The following is a 25,935-nucleotide window of genomic DNA, read 5'->3' on the forward strand; positions in this document are numbered from 1 at the left end:
ACTGTTGCATGATGTGGGCAGTGCACTTTTATGAAGAATCCCATTTATGCTTCAGATAAGAAGCTTTGTATCAGTGACTTCCTTATTTGTTTACTGCTGGGTCCCCAAATTACGGTCCACGGGCTGCATGCAGCCCCCTGAGGCCATTTATCCGGCCCCCACCGCACTTTGGGAAGGGGCACCTCTTTCATTGGTGGTCAGTGAGAACATGCAACCAGACATTGACCATCTCATTAGCCAAAAGCAGGCCCATAGTTCCCATTGAAATACTGGTCAGTTTGTTGATTTAAATTTACTTGTTCTTTATTTTTAATATTGTATTTGTTCCCGTTTTGTTTTTTTACTTCAAAATAAGATATGTGCAGTGTGCATAGGGATTTGTTCATAGTTTTTTTTATAGTCCGGCCCTCCAACGGTCTGAGGGACAGTGAACTGGCCCCCTGTGTAAAAAGTTTGGGGCCTGACCAGGCGGTGGCGCAGTGGATAGAGCGTCGGACTGAGATGCGGAAGGACCCAGGTTCGAAACCCCGGGGTTGCCAGCTTGAGTGTAGGCTCATCTGGCTTGAGCAAAAAGCTCACTAGCATGGACCCAAGGTCACTGGCTCGAGCAGGGGGTTACTCAGTCTGCTGAAGGCCATGGCACATATTGAGAAAGCAATCAATGAACAAATACGGTGTCACAACAAAAAACTGAGGATTGATGCTTCTCATCTCTCTCCGTTCCTGTCTGTCTGTCCCTATCTATCCCTCTATCTGACTCTCTCTCTGTCCCTGTAAAAAAATAAAAAAAAAATTAAAATTAAAAAAAAAAAGTTTGGGGCCCCCTGGTATACTGGCTTAAAGGCTTTAATTTCTACACTATAAAACAGTGGTAGTCAACTTGGTCCCTACCGCCCACTAGTGGGCGTTCTAGCTTTCATGATGGGCAGTAGTGGAGCAACCAAAGTATAAATAAAAAGATAGATTTAACTATAGTAAGTTGTTTTATAAAGATTTATTCTGCCAAACTTAGTGAAAATCCGACATAAAGTACTTGGTAAGTAATTATTATTATATGCTTTAACTTGCTGTAACTCTGCTTTATAAATATATAAAGTAAAGTTACTTCCCTATTTTATAAATCACCATTACTGTGGAACCAGTGGGTGGTTAGAAAATTTTACTACTAACAGAGATACAAAAGTGGGCAGTAGGTATAAAAAGGTTGACTACCCCTGCTATAAAATAAGGGAGACCAGGGGCTTGCTCCCTTTGTTCCTGAAATCAGCATTGCAGAAGGAGAAGCCAATTTGTGCGGAGTTTGTGTAGAGAGAAGGAGAAGGGGAACAGAGGTGAATAAGGCTGGTGAGGACAAACCTTTGATTCTAGGAATACTCGGATGAGTCAGTGGCTTTGGGAGCCCTGAATGGAAAGGGAAGTGTTTTCCCACTGTGTGTATTTCTCACCTGCCGGGTGCAAGCTAGGATTAAAGGTAATGGCCCACCAGTTCTTGGCTCTGTTATTTCATTACTGTCTGTCTGAATCAAATGCGAACCTGCATGGGCCAGGCGGCTGTGATGGTGGCCGTGGCTACTGGCTTTACACCATCTATTTGCCAAACACTCTTAGATACGCCACCAGCTCGACTTCTTGTCTAAGCTCCAAACTTGTTTCTGTTTGTTCTAGATGTCTCACTGGCATCACAAGGTCCATCCATCTTTCTGTAAAATCCATTTCTCGTCTCACCACAATCAATTGGTTATCTAAAGCATAAACATTAAGGTTATCCTGACTCGTCCTTTTCTCTTATCTCACATCCCGTCTAGACTCATCCCTCTCAATTCTGCCTTCAAAATACACCTTGAAACCATGTGATTCTAAACCTCCAGTTCAAGCCACCATACAACCTCAATGACCAATAATGTCAACAACGCCACTGACGTCAGTGGTTTCCTGACTTCCCTTTTGTTCCCTTCTAGTCAGTCCATTCTCTAGCCAGAGCAATCTTTCAAAAGCACAAATTAGATCATAGGTATTGATTCAGCACTTGAATAAATAAAATCTAAGCATCTTAATATAGCCTTATGCCACATCCAGCCTCCCTTGTGCCATTCTTGTTTCCACCACCACCGCCATGCTGACCTTCTTTTGCTTCCTCATTTGTGTCACCTGGGGGCCCCTACATATGCTGCTACCTCCACCTGGAGCTCTTTCCATCCTGTCGGTCTTGGCAGGTCATTTGCCCTGGTCCCATCCTTTTAACATCGGTTTCTCTATGTGTGATTACTTTGTTTTTGTTTGGCTCCCCTGCTAGACTGAAAGTGTCCTGAGGGAAGGAGCTCTCAGGGTCTCTTCTGCCTTTTGCCATGTCCTCATCTTAATACTGTATGTTGACCCTGACCAGTGGCTCAGTGGATAGCATGTCAGCCTGGCATATGGACATCCGGATTTCATACCCGGTCAGGTCACACAGAAGAAACGACCATCTGCTTCTCCCCTCTCCGCTCTTCCCCTTCTCTCCCTCTTTCCCTCCTACAGCCAGTGACTCAATCGGTTTGAGTGCTGGCCCTGGGTGCTGAGGATGGCTTTGTTGGAGCGCATTGGCCTCAGATGCTAAAAATAGCTCAGTACTTGAGCACTGGCCCAAGATGGGGTTGCTGGATGGATCCTGGTCAGGGTGCATGTGGAGCGCATTGGCCTCAGATGCTAAAAATAGCTCAGTACTTGAGCACTGGCCCAAGATGGGGTTGCTGGATGGATCCTGGTCAGGGTGCATGTGGAGCGCATTGGCCTCAGATGCTAAAAATAGCTCAGTACTTGAGCACTGGCCCAAGATGGGGTTGCTGGCTAGATCCTGGTCAGGGTGCATATGGCAGTCGCCTCACTATCTCCCCCCATCTCACCTAAAACAAAAACAAAAACAAACAAAAAAACTGTATGTCACACTCAGTGAGCACTGAGTAGATATTTACTAGATGAATGACTAGCTACCTTTTCTTCTTGGTCAAATGGCAACCAGGAAAGAATACTAGGACCCGGAGTAATGAATGACCGTGAAGCAAGAAGACAAAGCTCTTGAAATGTCTGTATCAAGGAAAACAAGCTTTCCTGTGGAGGTCACGGAAGCAGGGAGCACAGGGAAATGAGTCAGGCACCGCTGATTAGAAAGGAGACTTGCTGATTTACTCTTTAGTATTCCATATGTGTCCTGATGCTTTTTACAGAACAGGAGGGAACACCCTGAGGCAGGACCACCCACAGCAGCCTAAGAGAAAGAGCTGAAATTGGGCCAGTTTTCTGGCAACACTGCCTTTCTGGAAGGCCTAAGCTCCCAAAGAGTCCAGAGGACAGCAGCACCCCCAGGCCCAAGGAGCCATGAAAAGTGAAGGGGCAACAGCTTCCCCGATATGTTGCACAGTGTTCTGCCTATCACTGAAGCCCACACTATTGGTGGACTTGATATGAAACCACAGAAATGTCTGCTCCGTACAGTGAGACAGGGGAGACCAGGTTTCTCCTTCTCTGCAGTGGATCCAGTTACACAGAGGGCATTTCACTTTGTTTTTCTTTCTTTCTTTTTTTGACAGAGACAGAGAGAGAGAGTGGGACAGACACAGACAGGAAGGGAGATGAGAAGCATCAACTGTTTGTTATAGCTCCTTAGTTGTTCATTGACTGCTCTCCTATATGTGCCTTGACCAAGGGGCTACAGGAGACCGAGTGACCCCTTGCTCAAGCCAGCGACCATGAGGTCATGTCTATGATTCTATACTCAAGCCAGCGACCCCACTCTAGCCGGATGAGCCCGTGCTCAAGCTGGCAACCTTGGGGTTTTGAACCTGAATCCTCCGCATCCCAGATCAATGATCTACCCACTGTGCCAGTGCCTGATCAGGCACTCACTTTGTTTTTTTTAAATTCACGAGTGTGGCTGCAGAGTGTAGCAGGAACTAATGACGTCAAAAAGCACAGCCTTTGAGTCGAACCAAGAGTAATTCACATCTGTCTCTCCTGGCCTTTGAAGGGCTGGCAGGTGTGAAGCACACGCCTGCAGTTAAAAGCTCAGCACTGGCTCAGCTCAGGTTAGACCTTTATAGCCAAACAAATCCCCAAATGTGGAGGCCAAAAAACCCAAACCACACTGGAAGCCCTGTTTGTGCAATGGTGGAATCTGTTTTTAACAGGTTTATTTATTGTGTCTTGAATCAGCCTTAATGAATCTGAGAGAAGAATTTTAAGATCCATGTGTAACCACTCAAGGACGAGTCTGGGGCCCTGAGTCCAAACATACTGTGATTGGCTGCATGTTGCTAAACAACAAAAACTGCTTTGCACCTGCTGTCCTTGCAGGGAGGGAGGTGTTATTTATGAGAGGATCACCCAAGTTCCCTGAGTGGCCATCAATAACATACTAATGGGATATACCATATTTCCCATGTATAAAACAAACTATTTTTCAAAAAATTTGGGGTCTATGGTAGAGCGTCGGCCTGGTGTGCAGGAGTCCCGGGTTCGATTCCTGGCCAGGGCACACAGGAGAAGCGCCCATCTGCTTCTCCACCCCTCCCCCTCCCTTTCCTCTGTCTCTCTTTTCCCCTCCCACAGCCAAGGCTCCATTGGAGCAAAGTTAGCCCGGGCACTGAGAATGGCTCTGGTTGCAACAGAGCGACGCCCCAGATGGGCAGAGCATCGCCTCCTGGTGGGTGTGCCGGGTGGATCCCGGTCGGGCACATGCAGAAGTCTGTCTGACTGCCTCCCCATTTCCAACTTCAGAAAAAAAAAATTGGGGGTCTAGCCTGACCAGTTGGTGGCACAGTGGATAGAGCGTCAAGACTGGGACGCGGAAGACCCAGGTTCGAAACCCGAGGTCACCAGCTTGAGCACAGGCTTGAGCAAGGGGTCACTCAGTCTGCTGTAGCCCTCCAGTCAAGGCACATATGAGAAAGCACTCAATGAACAACTAAGGTGCCGCAACGAAGAATTGATGCTTCTCATCTCTCTCCCTTCCTGTCTGTCTGTCCCTATTTCTCTCTGTGTCCAAAAAAACAAAAACAAAATAAAAAAATTTGGGGTGTAAAAACTGGTTGCATCTTATTCAGTGGTTGTAGATTTTTTTTACTTGCATTTCCCTTTCCCGTTTTTTCGCACTTGTTTTTGCAGTCATTGTTGAAGACAGTGATTTGTCATCAGACACAGATGAGGACAAGCTAATGGATGGGAGTTTTGACAGTGATGAGAGGAGTTGTATAAATTTTATGATGAATAAAACTGAATTCAATAACTTTATGTAATCTTTTTCATATTTCAGGCCCTGAAATTAAGGTGCATCTTATATACGGGAGTATCTTATACATGGGGAAATACGGTAAGTGAGGACTTGCACCAACAGTAAAATAAAAACGTTGGACTGAAGCCAACAATGGATTCTGGTAGGGTAGAAGCTGTAGGCAGGCGTCCCCAAACTGCGGCCCCCTGAGGCCATTTATCTGGCCCCTGCCGCACTTCTGGAAGGGGCACCTCTTTCACTGGTGGTCAGTGAGAGGAGCACTGTATGTGGTGGCCCTCTAATGGTCTGAGGGACAGTGAACTGGCTCCCTGTGTAAAAAGTTTGAGGACTCCTGCTAGAGAAAGATAGTCTCTTGAATTTATTCTCATTCAAGACAAAAAAAAGAGAAACCGCCAGGAAAATGCTCCCTGCTTTGAGAGAAAGGGTCTGTGCCTGCTGGAGCAGCCTAGGCTGTAGTACTCATTCAGAGGAGGCAACTGAGCACTTTCTGTGTTAGACCCCAAAGACGCAAATAAAAGACAGCCCCTGCCCTTGCAGATGGAGAGGCTGGTGGTGCAGAAGCCAGGGTAATGGCTGTTTTTTTAAGAGAGGCCGTTGTGTTGGATAGTTCTGCCTTGTGAATATTTTGCTGCCCAGAAAGATGGCAGAATTGGGGAGACAGGAATATGAAACCGAAAGTGAGTGGCAGCTGTGGCAGCTAGGGCTGACCCTGAGGAGTCTAGACTTAGTTTTGAGAATCACAATGAAGAATCCAGCAAGATGCAAAACCAAACTGAACTCACACAAGGATAGATGGAAGCCTCCCAGGTGAGGCTGAACGAGCACTTGTTGGGTGAACGAACGTCTTCCACACGCCATCCCATCTATGGCTTACCTCAGATTCTTTGTAGTAACGCTCTGGAATTTCGTCGCAGGCAATGTCGATAAAGCAAACTTCCCTCTCTAGGTCTTTGGCTTCACTGTCAAAAATCTGAAAGAACAGAGGAACATAGCAAAGGTTAGGGATAATAGGTGACATCCTCAAGGTGCCTGTGGGTAGAAGAACACCCTAGGGCTTTCCACCTGCCTCAGAACGGGCAGGGGTCAGGGCAGGCTGGCATTCGTTGCTGGTGTTTTTGTCACACAGGAGGCAGATGCCATATCAGTCACTGCTTGGTAGAAGAAAAAGAAGGTTGTTTTTGGAAGTTCAAATGAAGAAAGAAATCTCTTCCAAAAGTGACGTCTCCAAAGCGTAGGATTTGAGCGTTCAATTCCCAGTCAGGGCACTATAGGAATAGACGAATGTTCCTGTCTCTCCCTCTCTCTCTCAAATCAATAAAATAAACCAAAAAAAGTCAACCCTTAACAAATCATTTATATCTATTTAATAAAATCACCCATAATACATGCTCATTGTAGAAAATACAGATGAACAGAAGAAAATAAAGATCGTCCATAATTCCATGGCCCAGGGATAAACAGTGTTACTCTTGACCACTGAAGAGCATGATTTCCTTCGTACCTGAAGGGGTGAGAAGGTAGAATGTGGAAAGATACCGAGACGGCTTCCTGCCAGCCTACAGTAGGTTTCACGGCCCGCAACGTCCAGCACTTGCAAATAAATACGTAAGACAGCCACATATACAAACATAAATTTTGGTGGAAAGATGGCCTTCCTCTAGTTTTTCCAATTACCATTTTTCTGGACTAAAGTGATGATCTTCTCAGACCTTCTGGAGGATGGTAAACAGATTAAGTTTGCAAAACCACTCCATCCTTGCAGGAAGTTTTAACTATCCCCCCCGGCCCCCTCACTGTTGAGCTAATTCCAGCAGGAGAATCATCTGTTAACACTAATTAAATCTGACTCTTCAGAAGGGAATGCAGAATTTTGCAAGAACAGGGTGGTTGATGTCTAAGCACATTGTCTTGACACAAATTTGGTGCCTATTAATAACATGCTCTCAGAAGGGCGACTGCAGGCCTCTTGGCATGCTCGACTCTCTCTGTTTTGATTCTCAAGTTGAAACTATTAGTCCTTTCCAAATGCTTCCTGAATAATACCGGTGCTAGTAATTATCCTCCAAGTCTGCTGTTTGCTCTGTCGCTCCTTTTCTTCTAAAATGGCTGCAGACTGGACTCTTTTCAGATTTGTTCGAGGAGGTCCGCTCCACGGTCTGACCTGAGGTGGCCACTGCACTTTCCTTAAAGGCAAAGACTGGTTCCTGGATCAGCTCTGATGCTGTCCACTGCCACTTGAAGGCAAGTGCTTTGGGACACTCCTATCATGTTCGGGAGGGTCAGGTGGATGTTCTGAGACGAGACGGTGGAGAAACAGGTTCAAGTTTGAGCAGAGAAATATGTTATGAAGTGAAATACTGGCTCTCGGGTTGTTTGTGTGTGTGTGTGTGTGTGTGTGTCTCTCTCTCTCTCTCTTATGTATGAGTCTCCTTTAAGTGTCTGCCAAGAGAAGAAAGATTCGTGCCTCATTAAGAAAACAAAACCACATGGAACACTCAGAGGGAAATGAGCTCCTGGAGAGTAAATTACAAAAGAAGTTAGAGAGGTTTGACACATGTATTGGTGGTAAAATTTATAGGACTGAAAGAAGAGGAACTAAACAGGGGTTAAGGGAGTTATTGATGGAATATGTGGCTTTTCCTATTTTAATTCAGACATTATTTAAAAACTTTATTGATTGATCCTACAGAGAGAGAGAGAGAGAAACATGACCTGCTGTTGCACTCACCCATGCATTCACTGTTAAATCCTGCATGTGCCTTGACTGGGAATCAAACATGCAACACTGGCTCATCGGGATGACGCTCTAACCAACTGAGCTACCTGGCCAGGGCTCAGACATTTTTGATCACCCGTTATAGCAGTTATTACGTTGTTGTCTCTCAGCTCCAAGTTCACCCTTTGGTCTCTACTCTGAGATAATAATGGACTGGACCTTGTAAGCACTTCTTTATAGCAAGTACAACATTAAGCCCTGTACTGGAGGGACCCTGCAGGAAGAAGGGGGCTTCTCTCCCTGCCTTGGATCTTACTGATGCCACAGAATCTGTCAGTGGGAAGGCTCAGTGCTGCTGTCCCTGCTGTGTACCCAGAGTGTCTTGTTGCTTGGTGACCTTGCATCCCTGACCTTCACTGTGGCCCTCCCAATGCAGAGACTGAGCACCCCAGGCCTTGCATTGGTGGTGGTGCTCTGACTCCACATCCCTGCCATCAGTCACATCTCACAGGCGCCTGAGGGCTGTTTTCTGCTGCCCAGTAACTGTGGGCCAGCTCTGGACCAGACAACCCGGCAAACTTTCCGCCATCCTGAGGCTATGACTGTGACTTGCCCAACAGAGGCTGAGCCCCAGCTGTGGAGAGGGGCCCCTTCCATGTTTGTTCTTCCTTGGGTACTCTCCCACAGACTGAGGTCCCTTTATGAGGACAGTATTACTATTTTCAATTTTCAGATGAGAAAGTCAAGGCTTTCTTTTCCTGCCCAAGGTCACACGGCCCACTGGCAGAGAAGCTTGGATCCCAGGCAAGTCTCCAGCCTTCATCACCAGGCTCCACCCATGACAAAAGGTTGCCTTCCTGGCACACAGCCAAGAAGATACATATCAGTCAAAAGTGCTTCCTGCTTCTTTTCAGAAAGATGAAATTGGAATCTGGTTCTCTGACGGCTACTTATAAAATGTATGTCCCCAAAGACATGGAGCTTTTACTTTGTTGTTGAGTAGCTGCAGTACAGTCAACGTAGGCATCTTCCATTCAAACCCTGGTCTCCTTTGTTACTGTGATACTTAATTCTTGCATCAAAGTCGATGCAATACCAAGCACCGTTGCAGTCAAGGTTTCGGGGTGCAGTTCCCACCACTTGAACAAAGCCACAGAATCTCAGCATCCTCTTCAGACTTGAGATTACAAAGAGTTGTAATTTCCAATAAATAATTCATCTCCCAATGATCAGAGATATTAGGAGACGCTCTTAGGTTCTCGATAAGTGCCTGCTGAATTAATGGAAGGAATTAGTTTCTGCTCTCCAAAGAGGAGTGTACGGCAGGAATATTGCTAACTGATTTTCGCTTCCTTTCATGAGCCTTAGTTCTATTATCCTTGGTTGTAAACACCCTAACTTTTCCTAATTTTCAAAGTAGGGCTCAGTCTTCTGGTATTGGCTGACAGGCTCTAAATTGGAAGTCAGGAGATCTGAGTTTGAATTCAGTTATCTCCTCTGTGTAACCTTGGGCAAGGCCCTGCACCTCTTCTGGGTCTTCACGTCTTCTTATGCCAAAGAAAAGGTTTATCTAGATGAATGGGTCCCAGGGAATTCTGAGACATCCTGAAATTGTACCTAGAATTTGGGGAGGTGCATTTTTCTGGGGAGATCTACCGCTTTCACCTGATTATCAAAGAGATCGTGACCTCAGGGGAGGCTGAGATCAAGTGACCCAGATCATTATAAACACTCCTCCCAGTTAAAATGCCTGTGATGTTGAGTGACCTCTGTGTCTTTTCAGTCTCCCAAGTCTCGCTCTTTGGCTCAGTCCCTGTATGTCCCTTCACCCTTCAGCCAGCTGACTTGGGTGGTGCAGAGAAGGGCTGCAGCAGTAACATAGGGGATGGGGGTGGTCATGATGTAGTGGAATTAGTGGCCACAGCCGGGGGTGAAACAGTCTATAATCTTCATGCTCAGCCTAGAGCATGACCCAGAATTACACCAACACTGTTACAAACAGACAGAGGCTTAGCCAGGCCCCCAGGGAAAATAGCACGAGTAAGTATTCATTTGGGCTTTCCCCGTGGCAGCAGCAGTAGCTGCCAGAACTCTGGTCCAACCACCACCTCTTCGAGTAAGATGATCTGCTGAGATAGCTTTAGAACAAGATGCATCTTGTTGATACATCAAGTCAAACTCTGCCAGGACCTGACACCGGTGATAGACACTTCAGGCCCCGGGCAGAATTCTCTTCCTTCTGAGAGGCAGTTGGGTTGGGGAGTACATTGTGGCACTTTCCCTGTATTCCCTATAATACCATTCCATCCTTGGTTATTCATCAAAGACGTGCCCACCTATAGATCATCTGTGTCGATTCCGGTGCCAATTGGGTTGACTCTTCAACCCCACCCCCACCGGGCAATGAACACTCCATAAAAAATCTCCATTTAATAGGAACTGAACAATATTACAATGAGAAGGCAAGTCTCCCAAATAAATACTATCTTATAGATTCCAAATAAAGAAAGAGCAATTTCCCCCCTTTTTTGGGGTAAAGCATTATGAACATTAAGTATCAAGCATCTTTAAAATCTTCATATATTTTAACCTAGTAAGCTTAAGCTTTGAGAATTTATCTTAGGAATGTTAAGTAAAGGAAAAGCTCTTGGGCAAATGAGAGAGGAGCCATGTTGGCAGGAAAAGAGAAGGTGTGCAGATGGGGACCAGAGTTGGGGGGCTTTGGGAGCCCTACTGAAGCAGGTTGGGGCCTTTGATTCTAGGAGGAACTGGAGAAGATTCTCCTGGTTGTGGAACCGGAGAATGTGTCAGGGCTTTGGGAGCCACTGAAAGAGAGGGAAGAGGTCTCCCCTGCCTGTTTGCTTGTCGGCCGGTGTGAGATTTTAATAAAGGAATAGCCCACCATTTTTTGGCCATCTGTCCAAATCCAATGAGAACTTTCATGGCCACGGCGACTGTGGCCCCTGGCCATACAAAAGCACTCTACAGAAAGATTTTCACTGCAACATTATTGTAACAGCAAGAAAAAAACAGAGACAGAAAGAGAGGGAGAGAGAGAGAGAGAGAGAGGAAACAGCTTAAATATCCCAGTATAAGAGAATGGCCATGGAAATTATGATAAATCTATTTGATGAACTATTATGTAGCCATTAATAACTCCATTCTTTTTTTAAATAATTTTTTATAGATTTTTATTTATTCATTTTTATTTATTTATTTTTACAGAGACAGAGAGAGAGTCAGAGTGAGGGATAGACAGGGACAGACAGACAGGAATGGAGAAATGAGAAGCATCAATCATTAGTTTTTCGTTGCACACTGCGACACCTTAGTTGTTCATTGATTGCTTTCTCATATGTGCCTTGACCATGGGCCTTCAGCAGACCGAGTAACCCCTTGCTTGAGCCAGCGACCTTGGGTCCAAGCTGGTGAATTTTTTTTTGCTCAAACCAGATGAGCCCATGCTCAAGCTGGCAACTCGGGGTCTCGAACCTGGGTCTTCCGCATCCCAGTCTGACGCTCTACCCACCGCGCCACTGCCTGGTCAGGCAATAACTCCATTCTTAAAAAAGATTTTTCCTAGAGGGTACACATGGGGTAGGTGGGATGAAGAAAGGGAGATACCCCTATTTAGTACAGGCAAATGCTGGGTTATGACGTCATAAATCAGGAGGGAAAGGTGAGTTGACAAATAGGAACTGTGTTAATGCACTAGACTTCTTCCTTGGACAGGAATGTCTTTCCAGAATTTGTAATCTCTCTGTGTTGCTTCTAGATGTTTCTAAATTTTGTAATTTCTGATGTTACAGCCCATGGAGGGAGACTACTGTGTCTGATAGCTCTTCAGAAAGGCATCAACCTGGGACACATGGAGTCTGCAGCCCCGTTCTCTGTGACAGTAACTTTTCTGGTTTAAGATACAAGTTTGGAATGGAACTCTGTGTACTTTCTGTACAATTTTTCTATAAACCTAAAACTGTTCTGGTAAAAATAGTCTATTATTAAAAAAATTAAAAATTGATGGGAGGTGGAGATCCAAGCTGAGGAGCTGCGTGGATTTTATCTCCCTGCCATCTGCCCACGTTTCCAAGGATGCAAAGTAAGGATGGTTGATTAGTAGGGATTTTGAGAAAAATCTATCATTTTGTTTTATGCTTCAGATATGATTAAAGGGACAGAGAATGCCAGCTAAGTCACTGTTCTCCTCTCATTTGACTTCCCTGCACGTGGGAGGTCTCAGGGGAATGCAATCGACTAAGACATTCCTACAAAGAATTTAGCAAGCGGGCACACTGGAGGTAGAATTATTATTTTATCAAGGCTTTCGTTTTCATGCTCTGGATTTGTAAAGTGGCCACTTGTTTGGTGGAGGGCAGTGAAGGCTGGTCCCTGGTTAATAAATTGGGCCTGTGGGGCTGGGGTTGGTTCATGGTTTATTGATTATTATCAAGCAGCAGCCTACCTGGTGGGGATGGCTGGAAAAGCACATGGTTGGTAAAAAAACAAAACAAAACAAAACAAAACAAAACAAAAAGAAGTCCAAGTCAATGATGAAGAAAACCATCATTTTATTACCTCATTTCTACTGGTATTCTCACCTGGAACATTTTCATGCCTACACAATTCAACTGTGACCGTTTCATAAATGTGTACACTGTATGATCCAACCCAAGAGCACGCAACATTGCCATTAAGACAGAGATTAAAAAACTAAAAATAATAATTAAAAAAAGGATGGTTTTCTTTGGTCTCATTAAAAACATGATTACTTCTCTTTTAACCTCCCAGAATAGGGAGCTGGGCAAATGTTATTTGTTCTGAAGATAGAATTATCTAAGTCGGTGCTCTGAAGAGAAGCGACGGGACACACAGTAAACACAAATGGGCAATTATTTACTAAGTAGTTACTATGTGTTTAACATTGTGCCTCTTACAATATGTGAGATCAGGTCTGCTCAAGGAGGCTTATATTTGGTACAGAAGACCAGATTCAATGCAAGATTTAATCAACAACACCACAGAACATGTCATCTGCATGCTACTCAAATACTAAGTACTAAAAGGCATGCTTCAAACAGTAGCACCCCAGTCTGGATTTGGCAAGGAAGCAACTCAACAAAGGCCCATAGGAGCCTAGGCTTAGGATCATCATTTAATCAGCAGGATTATTCAGAAAACAGGCCGTTTCCTGTTGTGAGGGAAGGAGACAGTGTGAGTGTGGTCCAGAGACACCAGGTCCTGGGAAGTGACTTATGGCTTGTATCTGGGGGCCCAGAGAACTCTCTGCTGGTGCAAGTGTGCTGCAGGAAGTGATGGTCCCAGGTCTACTCCTAAACTGACCTTGGACTTGGAGCTGAACTGGGGAGTCCTACTTGGTGCTACAGTGGGAGGGAACCTCTTTGAGTGAACACTCATTATGGGGTTCAGGGAGTATTAAGGCGAGTAAAGAAAACTCATCTGCCAGGCTCAGGCCAGTCTCTTAGATGCTGGGTAAATGCAGAATTCCCTGGAGAATGCTCCCTGGTAGGCAATATCATTAGGCCTTCAGTGCAGAAGGCAAAACTGTTTTTTCCACAGGCAGCGGGAGTCATAAAGCAAATCAAAGGCAAAGGTTTCCACCCACAGTGTATGAGACACTTCCGTCCCCAATGAGGAGGTAATGACATCCAGGCAGAGCTGCTGGCGGGTGGAGATGAGTGATAAGGGATGGTGCAGTGGAGCTCCAAACAGTGCTTCTGTGGACCTCGGTGGAACTTTCTGGCTGTGTTGTTTTCCTTCCTTCCACTGTCCCCTCCCCTTTGATTTGACAGTTCACTTCTCTTCCAGTGTATTGCACTTGAATTTTAAAGGGCTCAAAATTGGCAATGGGAGAAAGGGACTCTCAGGGCTCCCTTTATTTAGAGAGCAGTCTCTGGGCTTAGCTCAAACTTCCAGGTGTTCTGGTCACGGGACCCTGGAAGGAGGCAGAGTGGAATGAGGATGGGGCAAAGCTGTCTGGTCCGAGCTGAGGAAGCAAGGTCGCCTCTGTGAGGGGACAGGGTGTAGGGAGTGCAGGTGAGAAAGTACCACGACTGTTCATAAGCTGGACCCATCAAGCCTACCGTGTCTCAGACGGCACTGGGGAGGGGCCGCTGAGTTAGGTGAGGGTGGGGGTGGGGACAAGTGCCACTCTCAGAGGAAGGCTGTGGCTGTGGGTGGTGGAGTAGTAAGGTGGCTTCCTTCAGCACCACCTGTGAGTGTTTTGCACATTACCCAAATGTCTCTGGATGGTAACCAAGGGAAACTGGCACACACTTGGGGATGGCCAGGGCTCCCAAGAGGGATGGAGAGCTTCCAATTGAGTGAGGACCACTCCCACCTCAGTGGTGGAATAAGGACGCCAATGGGGTCCTTGGGAGGCCAGGAAGCTGGAGCAAAAAGAACACCATGTGGTGAGCCACCTTGAGGGAGAGGTGATTCAAAGAACTGGGGCGCTGATGGTGTTAGAAAAGAAGGCTTGTCTGTTTCTTCCACTAGTCACTAATGTTTCTCTGTATTAGTTCAAATTGAACGCCTAAATAGAACTCTGCCAAGAGGCTTGCAAGATAGGTTCTTGGGGACGTTCCATGCAGTGTCTACCCCCATATGAGCACATGGACAAGAGTGGCTGACCCCGATTGTTCAACCTGGTCCCTTCATGAATGACCTAGCACAGAGGGTGCACCGCACCCTCCAGGTTTGGTTTTTTTTCTTCTTTGTTTAAAAAAGTTTTCAGGAACTAGATATTTTCAATTTGAAAGTGTTAAGTATAAGGAAAAATAAATAGCAACCCATAAAGGTTATACTCAACACTTTAATCCTTCTATTATGGGGAAGACAAAATTTTGAAAATTAACTTTACACAAAATCTAGTGTGAGCTGGTCATTCACAAACACATACAAAAATAAATGACAACTTAATATCTTCAATAAGATATGTTGATCCCTGGCTTTTATTTTAGACTCCCTGTACCCAGAACAATCCTTTTTAGATTTTTTTGGAGTATACAGTTCTATGAATTTTTAAAAATTGATTTGAGAGAGAATGAGGGAGAGAGAAACACATCAATGTGTTGTTCCACTTATTCACGCATTCATGGGTTGATTCTTGTATGTATCTTGACTGGGGATAAGAACTGCAACCTTGTGTATCAGGATGATACTCTACCAGTTGACCTATCCAGCCAGGGCCTGAATTTTAACGCCTGTATAGATTCTTTTTTTTTTTTTTAATTCATTTTTTAGAGAGGAGAGGGAGAGACAGAGGGAGAGAGAGAGAGGAGAGACAGAGAGAGAGAAGGGGGGAGGAGCTGGAAGCATCAACTCCCATATGTGCCTTGACCAGGCAAGCCCAGGGTTTCGAACCGGCGACCTCAGCATTTTCAGGTCAACGCTTTATCCACTGCGCCACCACAGGTCAGGTCCTGTATAGGTTCTTGTACCCAGCAGTACACTATGATACAGAACAGTGTCTTCACCCCAAGAAATGAATTTACAGTTACCCTTCCCACACCCAACCCCTGATCCGCTCTCCATCCCTGCTTTTGTCTCTCCCAACATCATGTAAATGGAATCACAGGTTTTAACCCTTTGAGATCCATCCCATTGTTGTACAAAACAGAGTTCATTCCTTTTCATTGCTAAGTTGCATTCCATTGTGTGGATGTACAATAATTGTTTATCTATACCCATTCTAGTTTGGGGCAATTATGAACAAAGCTGCTAAAAGCATTTGTGGGCAGATTTTTATGTGAATACAAGTCTTCATTTATTTACAGTACATACCCTGAAGTGGCACTGCTGGGTTGTAGGGTGTATGTCAATTCTTCTTTAGAAGCAGATATATCAATACTCCTGGAGTAAACTGAATAGTGTCTCTCCCAAATTTATGCCCACCAGAAATCTCAGAATGTGACTGTATTTGGAAGTAGGGTCTTTGCAGATATAATCAGTTAAAGATTGCTACGGACTGAATTTTTGTGTCCTTCCTCAACCCTGAATTCATATGTTGAAATCTGTTGCCCAGTGTGGTGGCACTAGGAGGTAGGGTCTTTGGGAGGTGCTTAGGTAAGGAGCACAGAGCCCTCATGAATGGGATTAGAGCTCTGTAAAAAATTACCCATCAAGTTTCCTAAGACACAGAGAAAAGTTGGCAGTTTGCAACCTAGAACCCAATCATGCTGGCACCCTGACTTTGGACTTCCCAGCCTTCAGACTGTAAAAAATAAACTTCTATTGTTTATAAGCCTCCTGGAGTTCTGTAATAGTAGCTTGGATGGACCAAGACAAGGATTTTAAAATAGAATCATCCTGGATTTAAGATGGCCTCTAAATCCCATGGCTAGTGAGTGTCCTTATAAGAGGACAAGAGACACAATAGGAAAAGATCATGTAAAGACAGGCAGAGATTGGAGTGAGGCTGCCACAAGCCAAGGGATGCCTAGAACCACCTGAAGCTGGAAGAAATGAGGAAGCTGCTTCCCTAAAGCCTTTGCAGGGAGCCTGGTGCTGTAGACACCTTGATTTCAGACTTCCAGAACTCCAGAACTGTGAGGATAAACTTCTGTTGTTTAAAGCCACCCAGTTTTGCCCTGGCCAGATAGCTCAGTTGGTTACAGCATCTTCCCAAAGCACAGAGGCTGCCGGTTCAATCTCTGGTCAGGGCACATACAGGAATAAATTGATGTTCCTGTTTCTCTCTCCCACTCTCCCTCTCTCCCTCTCTTGTTAAAATCGATAAAATAAAATAAAATAAAGCCACCCAGTTTCTGGTAACTCACTATGGCAGACCTGGAAAATTGATACAACTCTCCACTTTTTAAAAGGACCCTTTCTCCCAGTCTCAAGACCAAGAAGAAACTCTGCAGTCTCTGGAGTTGGAAAATCGGGCCTCCTGGGAAGGCTTTTTGTCCTGAACTTTTGCAGATGCAGGCAACCAGGCCTTTTTTTGTTTGTTATTAAATGTGTCCAGAGAGGCCCTGGCTGAGTAGCTCAGTTGGTTAGAGTGTTGTCCCCATATGCCAAGGTTGCAGGTTCGATCCTGGGTCAGGGTGCATACAATAAACAACCAACGAATGCATAAATAAGTCAAATAGCAAATTGATGTTTCTTTCCCTCTCAAATCAAAAATAAAAATAAACATTTTAAAAATGGGCCCTGGCTGGTTGGCTCAGTGGTGGAGCGTCGGCCTGAAGTGCAGAAGTCCCGGGTTCGATTCCCGGCCAGGGCACACAGGAGAAGCGCCCATCTGCTTCTCCACCCCTCCCCCTCTCCTTCTTCTCTGTCTCTCTCTTCCCCTCCCGCAGCCGAGGCTCCACTGGACCAAAGATGGCCCGGGCGCTGGGAATGGCTCCTTGGCCTCTGCCCCAGGCGCTAGAGTGGCTCTGGTCGCAACAGAGCGACGCCCCGGAGGGGTAGAGCATCGCCCCCTGGTGGGCGTGCCGGGTGGATCCCGGTCGGGCGCATGCGGAAGTCTGTCTGACTGTCTCTCCCCTTTCCAGCTTTAGAAAAATAAAATTTAAAAAAAAAAATTTTTTTTAAATGTGTGCAGAGAGCCCTGGCCAGTTGGCTCAGCGGTAGAGTGTCGGCCTAGCATGTGGAAGTCACGGGTTCAATTCCTGGCCAGGGCACACAGGAAAAGTGCCCATCTGCTTCTCTACCCTTCCCCTTCTTCTTCCTCTCTATCTCTCTCTTCCCCTCCTGCAACCAAGGCTCCATTGGAGCAAAGTTGGTCCGGGAGCTGAGGATGGCTCTGTGGCCTCCACCTCAGGTGCTAGAATGGCTCCGATTGTAGCAGATCAAAGCCCCAGAGGGGCTGAGCATCACCCCATGGTGGGCATGCCGGGTGGGGTGCATGTGGAAGTCTGTCTGAAAAAGACAGACTTTTCACTTCAGAAAAATGCAAAAAAAAAAAAAAAAAAGAAATGTGTGCAGAGGGAAGAGAGGGGTTAAAAATGAAAAGAAACTTGAAAAGAACAGATAAGTGCGGACTTCTCACTGGTGATGAACATTCACTCCTTAATCAAACAAAAGTCAGGCTCTCTCGCCTGACCAGGCGGTGGCGCAGTGGATAGAGCGTCAGACTGGGATGCTGAGGACCTAGGTTCGAGACCCTGAGGTCGCCAGCTTGAACGCGGGCTCATCTGGTTTCAGCAAAAGCCCACCAGCTTGAACCCAAGGTCGCTGGCTCCAGCAAGTGGTTATTCAGTCTGCTGAAGGCCCGCGGTCAAGGCACATAGGAGAAAGCAATCAATGAACAACCAAGGTGTTGCAACACGCAATGAAAAACTAATGATTGATGCTTCTCATCTCTCTCCGTTCCTGTCTGTCTGTCCCTGTCTATCCCTCTCTCTGACTCACTCCCTGTCTCTGTAAAAAATAAATAAATAAAGAGTCAGGCCCTCCAGGACCCCTTTTTTACTAGGTCTTGCCGGTAGGCTCCGTCCTGGGATCATCTGGTTCAGTTTCATCAAGAATTCTGTCAAGATAGCCCAAAGCCTCTTCCATCGACTGACCCCTCCCTGTGCCTTGGCTACAAATCCCCTCTGGTCTTTGTGCTGCCACAAGCCAAGGAATGCCTGTATGGGCCAGTGGGGGAGGTCTGTCCTTTCCTTTTCTCCCCTCGCATCAAAGGTGGCAGAAAACTCAAAACATAACAGACAGAAAGAGATGACAACAGAAAAGACAGAAGGACGGGTATAACGTAAGGCATTGTGGCTCATTAGTGACGTTCAGAACAAACGCTGCTACTAAGTGCACCTGGGGAAAGAGAACAGAGAGATAAGAGAGGAAAGGGTGCCCGGAAAGAGGCAGGATGATCTCAGGGTGAGGCGCACAGCAGAGTGAGCTCGCATTCATTCACGGCATGAGCTCCTGGAGGGAAAGCACACTTCCCTCCATTTCAGGAGCTGTGTCTGGAAAGAGCCCCAGCAAACCAGCGGAGGGTTGAGAACCATTGTGTGCCGTGACCTGGAGTCTGCTCAGGGAATGGAGGTGAACCCTGGCTCATTCGGGTGAGATGAAAGATGAGGAAGAAGGTTCAAGAGACAGTACTCCAAGTGACATGATGACTGATGGGGAAAGATTCTAGTGGGAGAAACAACACTAATAAACAATGCTCCAGGTCATGGCAACTAATTAAGAAAAGGACTGAAAAGTACAATGAAGCAATGCAGAAGGGTCACAAATGCTATCACTCGATTCATCAACTAAAAAGGCTTCTACGGCACAAACATGGCTCTAAGTTACAGTTCCCAGGGCAGCTGTCACAAGGCTCTTTACATAAGCTTAGTACAAAGCAGCCTCCATCTGAATTCTCTCTTTGGGCTGGAGTACCCTTTGGACACACAGACAGTGTCATGAGACTGGGCCACGCTTCACACAGGCATGTGTGGATCCTGGCACCCGACAGGCTGTATGGTTTCCCCGCAGTAGGATCAATATGCTTCCTAAAATAAGCCTTAGAGGCTGAGCTTAAAATAGTTGCAATTTCTCTCAGTTCCTTCCTATTTCAGTTCGCAGGGTGGTCTCTGGGAACTAGAACTGCTGGTTTTCTCAGGTCGATGAATCAATATTTAGCCTGGAAGCGCTGCGGGCTCACTGTGGGACAGACTTCAATAGCCTCAGTGTTTGGGGTCTGCCACGGCAAGGTGCCTCTGACTCCCATCCTTCTGAACCTTCTCTGAGCCTGAACAACGAACCCTTTGCACAAACAGGCAGAGTTCCCGGCACAGAATGACTGGTACTAGCTTTTCCTATGAGAAGCCGCTAACCCAGTCCGGAGGGGAGAGAATAAAATACTGAGATAGATGGCCTACTGGGGCCCATACGGTGGGGAGGCCACACCAGAAAGTCAAGGGACAGCAGAGTGATGAAAAGGCCGCCGGCAGCCTCACTCTCCAGAGGCCAGAGTCTCCTCCTGTTCACCGAACAGGCGTCCCTGAGCCTTGCGTCTCCTCCCAGCTCATTCCTGGCACGTCTCTCTGGGCAAGAGAATGAGAAATGCCCCAGCCCAAACCACTTCAGACTCATGACAGACTTCATCAACGTCAGAGAAACACAAAATACAGGAACAGATTGTATATTTTCCTGGTAGGTTGCATTTTGTTTGGTTTTCCCTTCTGCAATGGGTTCTTTCTAAATACCTCCCCAAGGCGAAATTGGGGACTGCACAAGGCCTCTTGGCTGAGCGCCACAGACCTGCCCCAGGCAGCAGAGCAGAAGGTTCCAGAAGGAGCTCTCTAGGCAGTGGTGAGACAGGTGTGGGCCAGCAGATGGGCTGGGGCTGGCTTCCTCAGCTCTTCCTAAGGTAGAAGCATAATTAGGCATGAGGCCCCTGAAAGGGCCTGTCCCTTCTATCTCCCCCAGTGAGGAGGGGCCTGCTGTGTCAACCCTACCTGCCTGGACCAGCTCCCAAATCCACAGCTGGGCATCAAGCATGTTTGGGTTGTTCTTCATGTCATTCTAATACAACAACCTTTTCTTTTCTCTTTTTTCCTTACCATGATACTCCTTCCTTATGGAAGATACGGTTAAAGTTGTAGAGAGAGAAAATACAGTGTGGTGGTGATGGGCCTGGCTTTCCGAGTCAGCAGACCGGGTCTGCTACCGAGAACTGCTGGACTTCACTTTTCTTGGCTGTGAGCGGGCTCCTCCCATAATGGGCAGTAGTGAGGACTCGATGACAGAAAGCAGATAAAGCCCATTTTATCTTGACCTGGTCATGGCAAGTGCCTGTCCATGTTAGTCTCATTGAGGATGGAGGGAGAGGGGGAAATCACCACAAGGCCAGAACTCATTTTTAAGGTTGGGATCACATTTCATTTATATGGCTGTAACATAAATCACACAATCTTCCTTCTGTTAAATGTCTAAGGCCTTTCCTTTTTCTCCTGTCTTTTCTTCCTCTTTAAAAAAAAAAAATCACATTATTTATAATACTACAGTGAATACCTGTAGTAAAATGTGAACCTGATTGCTACCAACCCAACAAATGTCCTGGATATCCCAGACATGTTTCCAAATTTCTAGGCCTTTGAATAACAACTGAGCATGGGGCACCATCCCTAGTTTTGCTCAAAATTAACATATTTGAAATTACTTTCATTATTTCTCCTCCTAGCCCTTTGGATTTAATGTTTGAGTTGGCTCCTCTTTTTGTGCACCTTCAATCACCCAGGGCAGAAACCTGGGTGTCATCCTAGGCTCCAACTTCTTTCTCATTTTCCTATATGATCAGGCACTAAGTCCTGTTAATACTGCTGCCTCTACATCTCACAACTCCATCTCCCTGATAGCCCTCTATCTATTCTCTATCTCATCCAGACACCTGCAGGACCCCTAACCTCCCTTTGTCTTGAGACTCTGGCTTCTATCAATCCATCCATCTTCCCCCCTCCCCCATGAAGTTTTCTTCCTCAGTATGCAACAATGGTTTCTTTATCACCCCTGGAACCTATCAGTTTATGGTGGAGAGAGCACAGCCCAGGAGTCAAAATATCTGGTTCTAGTCCCGGCTTATGACTTCTGAGTTATGTGGCCTGAGAAACTCTCTCAATTCTCCACTTCATCCTCTGGAAGTGAGCCCCCTCCATGTCCTGCCATCATCAGGACCAGGTGATGGGTGTGAAGGTGCTGTGAAAACTACAAAATGCTACACGAATATATGGAAACAGTACATTTTTGCCTCTACCTCTCAACTCGTGCCCTAGGAAGTCCTCCTTTCCATCTTCTTGCTCCAAGTGAGCACTGAGCTTCCTAACAACTCCCTGTTTCAACCCCCCACACCCTGGCTCCTGCTCTTCCTTTTACTCTGAAGGCTCTTTCCTGCCCACCCATCTATCTGGGTCACACCAACTCATCTTTCAAGGTCATGGCCTCTGCCACACCTTTCTTGATAGATTACCTTTTAGTAAAGCAACAATATATACTGCTCACAAAAATTAGGGGATATTTTATCACTTCATACTCATTTTGAAATATCCCCTAATTTTTGTGAGCAGTGTGTATAGTGAATTTTAATTCATTTTGGGGCATGTTGGTTATGGTTAAATTCTTAGGCTCCCAGAGACCTCAATGCCTATCTCCTTAATGGACTTGCCAGGGGAACACTACCTCTAACAAGTGGTTTGTCTCAGCTGCTGCTGAATTATAGGGTCACAAGTCATCAACACACAGGTCTTTTGAAATCTCCCCAACTAAATAAAGCCCAATCTGCCAAGTGGCAACAGATTCATTGCAACTTGTTTCAAAATACATTTATGTATCAAGCTGCCACATGGAAAATAAAATAAAATTGACAAGTGACAGCAAAAGGCTTTCATTTCATTGAATTCTGCACAGGCCAGTAAGCCAGGACAACTGGAATAGGGAAACTGAGACAGTTAAATGGCCAAGCAGGTTACAGCCATCTAGTAAATCACAAAATCCAATCTTCCGGAACCCAGTGTAAATGTTTGCACTTCTTCCCAATCAAAGGGTAAATAGCTTAAACCACCCTACTCAGGGAGACAGCAGAAATCCACTTAGTACCATTTGTGCCAACCACACCCAAGGACAGGTAAAGTTAAGGGACTAAATCTCATTTTGGTACACTCCCATAAAACTGATGAATATTCCATTGGGATCCTCCCCTAAACTCCCAGTCTTTAAACCCCCTTGAAACAAAGGACCAAGAATGCTCTTTCCCTTAGTGATCAGTGCATCCCTCGAAACATATTTTAACATTTCGTGTATAACTGAAGCACAACACTCACTTATTTTTTGCTGCTGTTAAACTGAATTGCTAGGCTAAATACCAACAACATTCAGTTTTAACGTCTGCATTGTCTGCTAGTAGTTCATTCATTCTGTTGTCTGCCAACAGAGGACCTCTTGATAGCCAACACATTGTGGCAGATGTCAGAAATTTGTGAGAAAAGAACTGAGAAAACACCCATCCACTAAATTTGCTTCTTTCTGCAAACTAGGAAACATCATTGCAAAATTTATTTTTAAGGGCTGAATCCCTTGGATCAAGGAACAGTTTGAGAATCACGCCTCAATACCAATGACAGAAGCCTGAGCGAAGGGCAGCTTGAGATCCTTGCACAGTGCGTTCCCTTCCAGCATGTTCTAAGTAGCACTTCCTGCTCTTTAATGTGCACACAAACCCTCTGGGGAGACTTGCAGGTCCTGCTTCAGTGCATCTGAAGTAGGGCCTGACATTCTAATAAGGTCCCAGGTTATGCTGATGCTAAAGATTCTATCAATATAAACATCTGGTATTTGGGGAAGTAGAAACGTTAATCACAGAATACAGAGCCAGGAAACTGCAGAATGGAATTCCACTCCAGCGATGGAAGCTGCTGTGAAATCAGGTTTGGGGTTCAAACAGATTCCTGCACGTAGCTGTGAGAGATGGGTTTAGTGAGAGATTGCTCTAGAAAAGAGAAGGACCTTAACCAGGGCAACAGTAGTTGAAAGGGAAAATATAGGATGGATGTGAAATTCCATCCAAACGGAATTCCTAAACTCAGCCACTTGGGTACAAAAGGCAAAGGGGGCAGGGAGTTTGGCCTCTTTTCTCCTTATCCAGTCAGACCTGCTTCTGCCTAAATGATCCCGTTAGAGCTTCCTGGGCAGTTTGCAGAAGTTGGAGGCCAGCTTAGAGTCCACTGTTGCCTCTGCTTTGGGGTTCTTCCTGTTGTTTCTCTGGGTGAATTTTCAGAGCAGGCAGCCCTCACTCTTTCTCCAGGGCTAGAAAAACGTGTCAGCCTGAGCCTCAGCCACTCCTCACACTGGGCCCTCAACGCCAGCTGTGTGATGAACACAGCTGGGAAAACCGAAGGAGGCCAAAGTCTTCCTAAAAGCTAGAAAACAGAACATAGGGAAGCCACACAGTATGGGAAAAGGACGAAAGTCCGCAAGGACTCAATATAGCTAATAAAGAATTCTGGCCAGAGATGCACACAGTCTGAATTTAATCGCGAGAACACAAACAGGAAAACCCAAGAGTGAAGGGCAGCCACAAAACATGACTTCTGCTTCCAAAACTTCAGTGTCATGAAAGACCAAGCAGAGCAACTGCTCTGGACCAAAGGAGCCCAGAGAAAGTGACACCTAGATGACGTGTGTGTGCACTGGAATGTAAATCACGAAGGTATTTTACTGTTGTGATCTATCATTTTGGGGACAATTGGCAAAATGTAAGCATGACTATATCAGATAACAGAATTGCATCCATGTTAAATTTCCAGAACTTAATCTCTGCACCACGGTCACATAAGGAAAAGTCCTTGGTTTTAGGGCGTGTACACTGAAGAAATTATGGGTAAAGAGGGTCATGATGTCTATAACTTATTCTCAAAGCATTCTGGGAAGAAAGATGTTACTATTTATGGAGAGAGAGAGAGAGAGAGAGAGAGAGAAAGCAGACGTAGTAAAAGGTTAACAACTGGTGGATCTAGAATCACTGTATTATTTTTGTAACTTCTCTGTAGGTGTGAAAAAATTTTAAAACAAAAAGTTTAAAAGAAGGTCACAAGAATTGTTTGCTGGTTTGGAGAAAGCAGCTAAAATGCCAGAAGCAAGTCCTGAGCAGGAAAACTGGGCACATCATCCAGTCTTGAGAGTTATTGCTACAGAGAAGCTCCTGCCCCTCCGCAGTGGGCAGGTTCCGGGCCGTGTGCCCTGAGCATAAGAGGGGGGGGCAGTTTCAAAGTGCTCTTGGAAAATGCTACCTTGGTTCTGTGCATCAACTCCCGGTACTGGCTCCCTCTCCCCAAATCTAAAGAGAGCAGCTTGGTGAACAGGAGCTGTCTTGTAAGAGGTCTTCCTGGGCCCCATAATGATGCTTCACCATTCCCAGGGAACGGGTGCCACCAGCTTCCAACCATTGCACACTTCTCTCTCAGAGTTCCATGGGGCAAGGAGCTAGTGCCCCAGATTTTTGCCCTATTGGTGTTTTCTCCAACTCTCAAGTAGAAAAATGGGCATTGCTGGCCATTATTTCCCCCCTGCTGGAGGTATGGTACCCATTCTGCATAAAGGCCAACCAAGAATAGACTGTGAGGCTGGCTGCAAGGGTTTCTGCAGAGACCAAGGTAAGGCCAAGCAACTGCCACTTTCAGACAGACAATGCTTTGTTTCTATGCTTATCTGGATATTCCAGAACAATCTAAGGGAGGTTTGTTAAACAAGAATTCTTTTGCACCTTTCCTCCTTTTTTTTTTCTGGCTTTCTCTATCTCTCTCTTTTTATTATTATTTAATAAAAAGAAAAAAAAGAACCAAAAACTCAACTCTCCTGGCCCAGAGCCTAAATCTCTTGCTAATCTCTCCTCCTGGCTCCAAGCCATCGCTGTTGGCTCCGTGCCTGTTTAATATCGAGGTTGCTGATAGCAGGTTGTGTCGGCGTTGCCATTATGAAGTTTAGCTTTAAAAATGTTCCTGAGATGGGCATCCAGTCTTCCAGGTGACAGACACTTGTTCCCTGCCTGGCCGTCCTGGTGTAGCCTGTGGACCAGGCATCGCCAGCCTGCATCTCCACACCTCTTCTCTCAGGGCCACTTGGCCCGCAAGGGTACTTCCGCAGAGCTTTTGGGAAAAGCTAATTTTCTGTACAGTGCTTCACTCTGCTCTCTTTGAAGGCATGGGAATGTCAGTTTGGGTAAGAAAGGATCACTTGTCTTAACAATTCAAAAAGAGAGAAAAGTGACACGGTGGGTATTTGAAGAAAATGTGTTTTCCCTCAAGGCTGAATAAAGAAATTACTTTTGTTTTTATAGTCTCCTCATTTCTCTATCTCTCTTTTTTTTTTTTTGTATTTTTCTGAAGTTAGAGGTGGGGAGGCAGTCAGACAATCGAACCCAGGACTTCCACACGCTGGGCCAACGCTCTACCGCTGAGCCAACCAGCCAGGGCTGTCTCATTTCTCTTACCCCCAGTTTTCTGTAAGA

General features: G+C 45.8%; 1 protein-coding gene and 1 non-coding gene across 2 annotated transcripts in view; one reads left to right on the forward strand and one right to left on the reverse strand.

Annotated features, from left to right (window-relative positions):
* PITPNC1 (phosphatidylinositol transfer protein cytoplasmic 1) overlaps nucleotides 1-25,935 on the reverse strand; it is a 280,286-nt gene that overhangs the window by 48,035 nt on the left and 206,316 nt on the right. Inside the window, exon 6 of the mRNA XM_066386509.1 lies at nucleotides 6,141-6,236. Within this exon, the coding sequence (XP_066242606.1) occupies nucleotides 6,141-6,236 (96 nt within the window). The remainder of the gene's footprint in view (nucleotides 1-6,140; nucleotides 6,237-25,935) is intronic.
* On the forward strand, nucleotides 17,154-17,229 carry TRNAF-GAA (transfer RNA phenylalanine (anticodon GAA)). The gene has a single exon. It is a non-coding gene; the product is annotated as a tRNA-Phe (tRNA).

Source organism: Saccopteryx leptura, chromosome 5, assembly GCF_036850995.1.
Source record: "Saccopteryx leptura isolate mSacLep1 chromosome 5, mSacLep1_pri_phased_curated, whole genome shotgun sequence".
NCBI classification, from domain to species: Eukaryota; Metazoa; Chordata; class Mammalia; order Chiroptera; family Emballonuridae; genus Saccopteryx; species Saccopteryx leptura.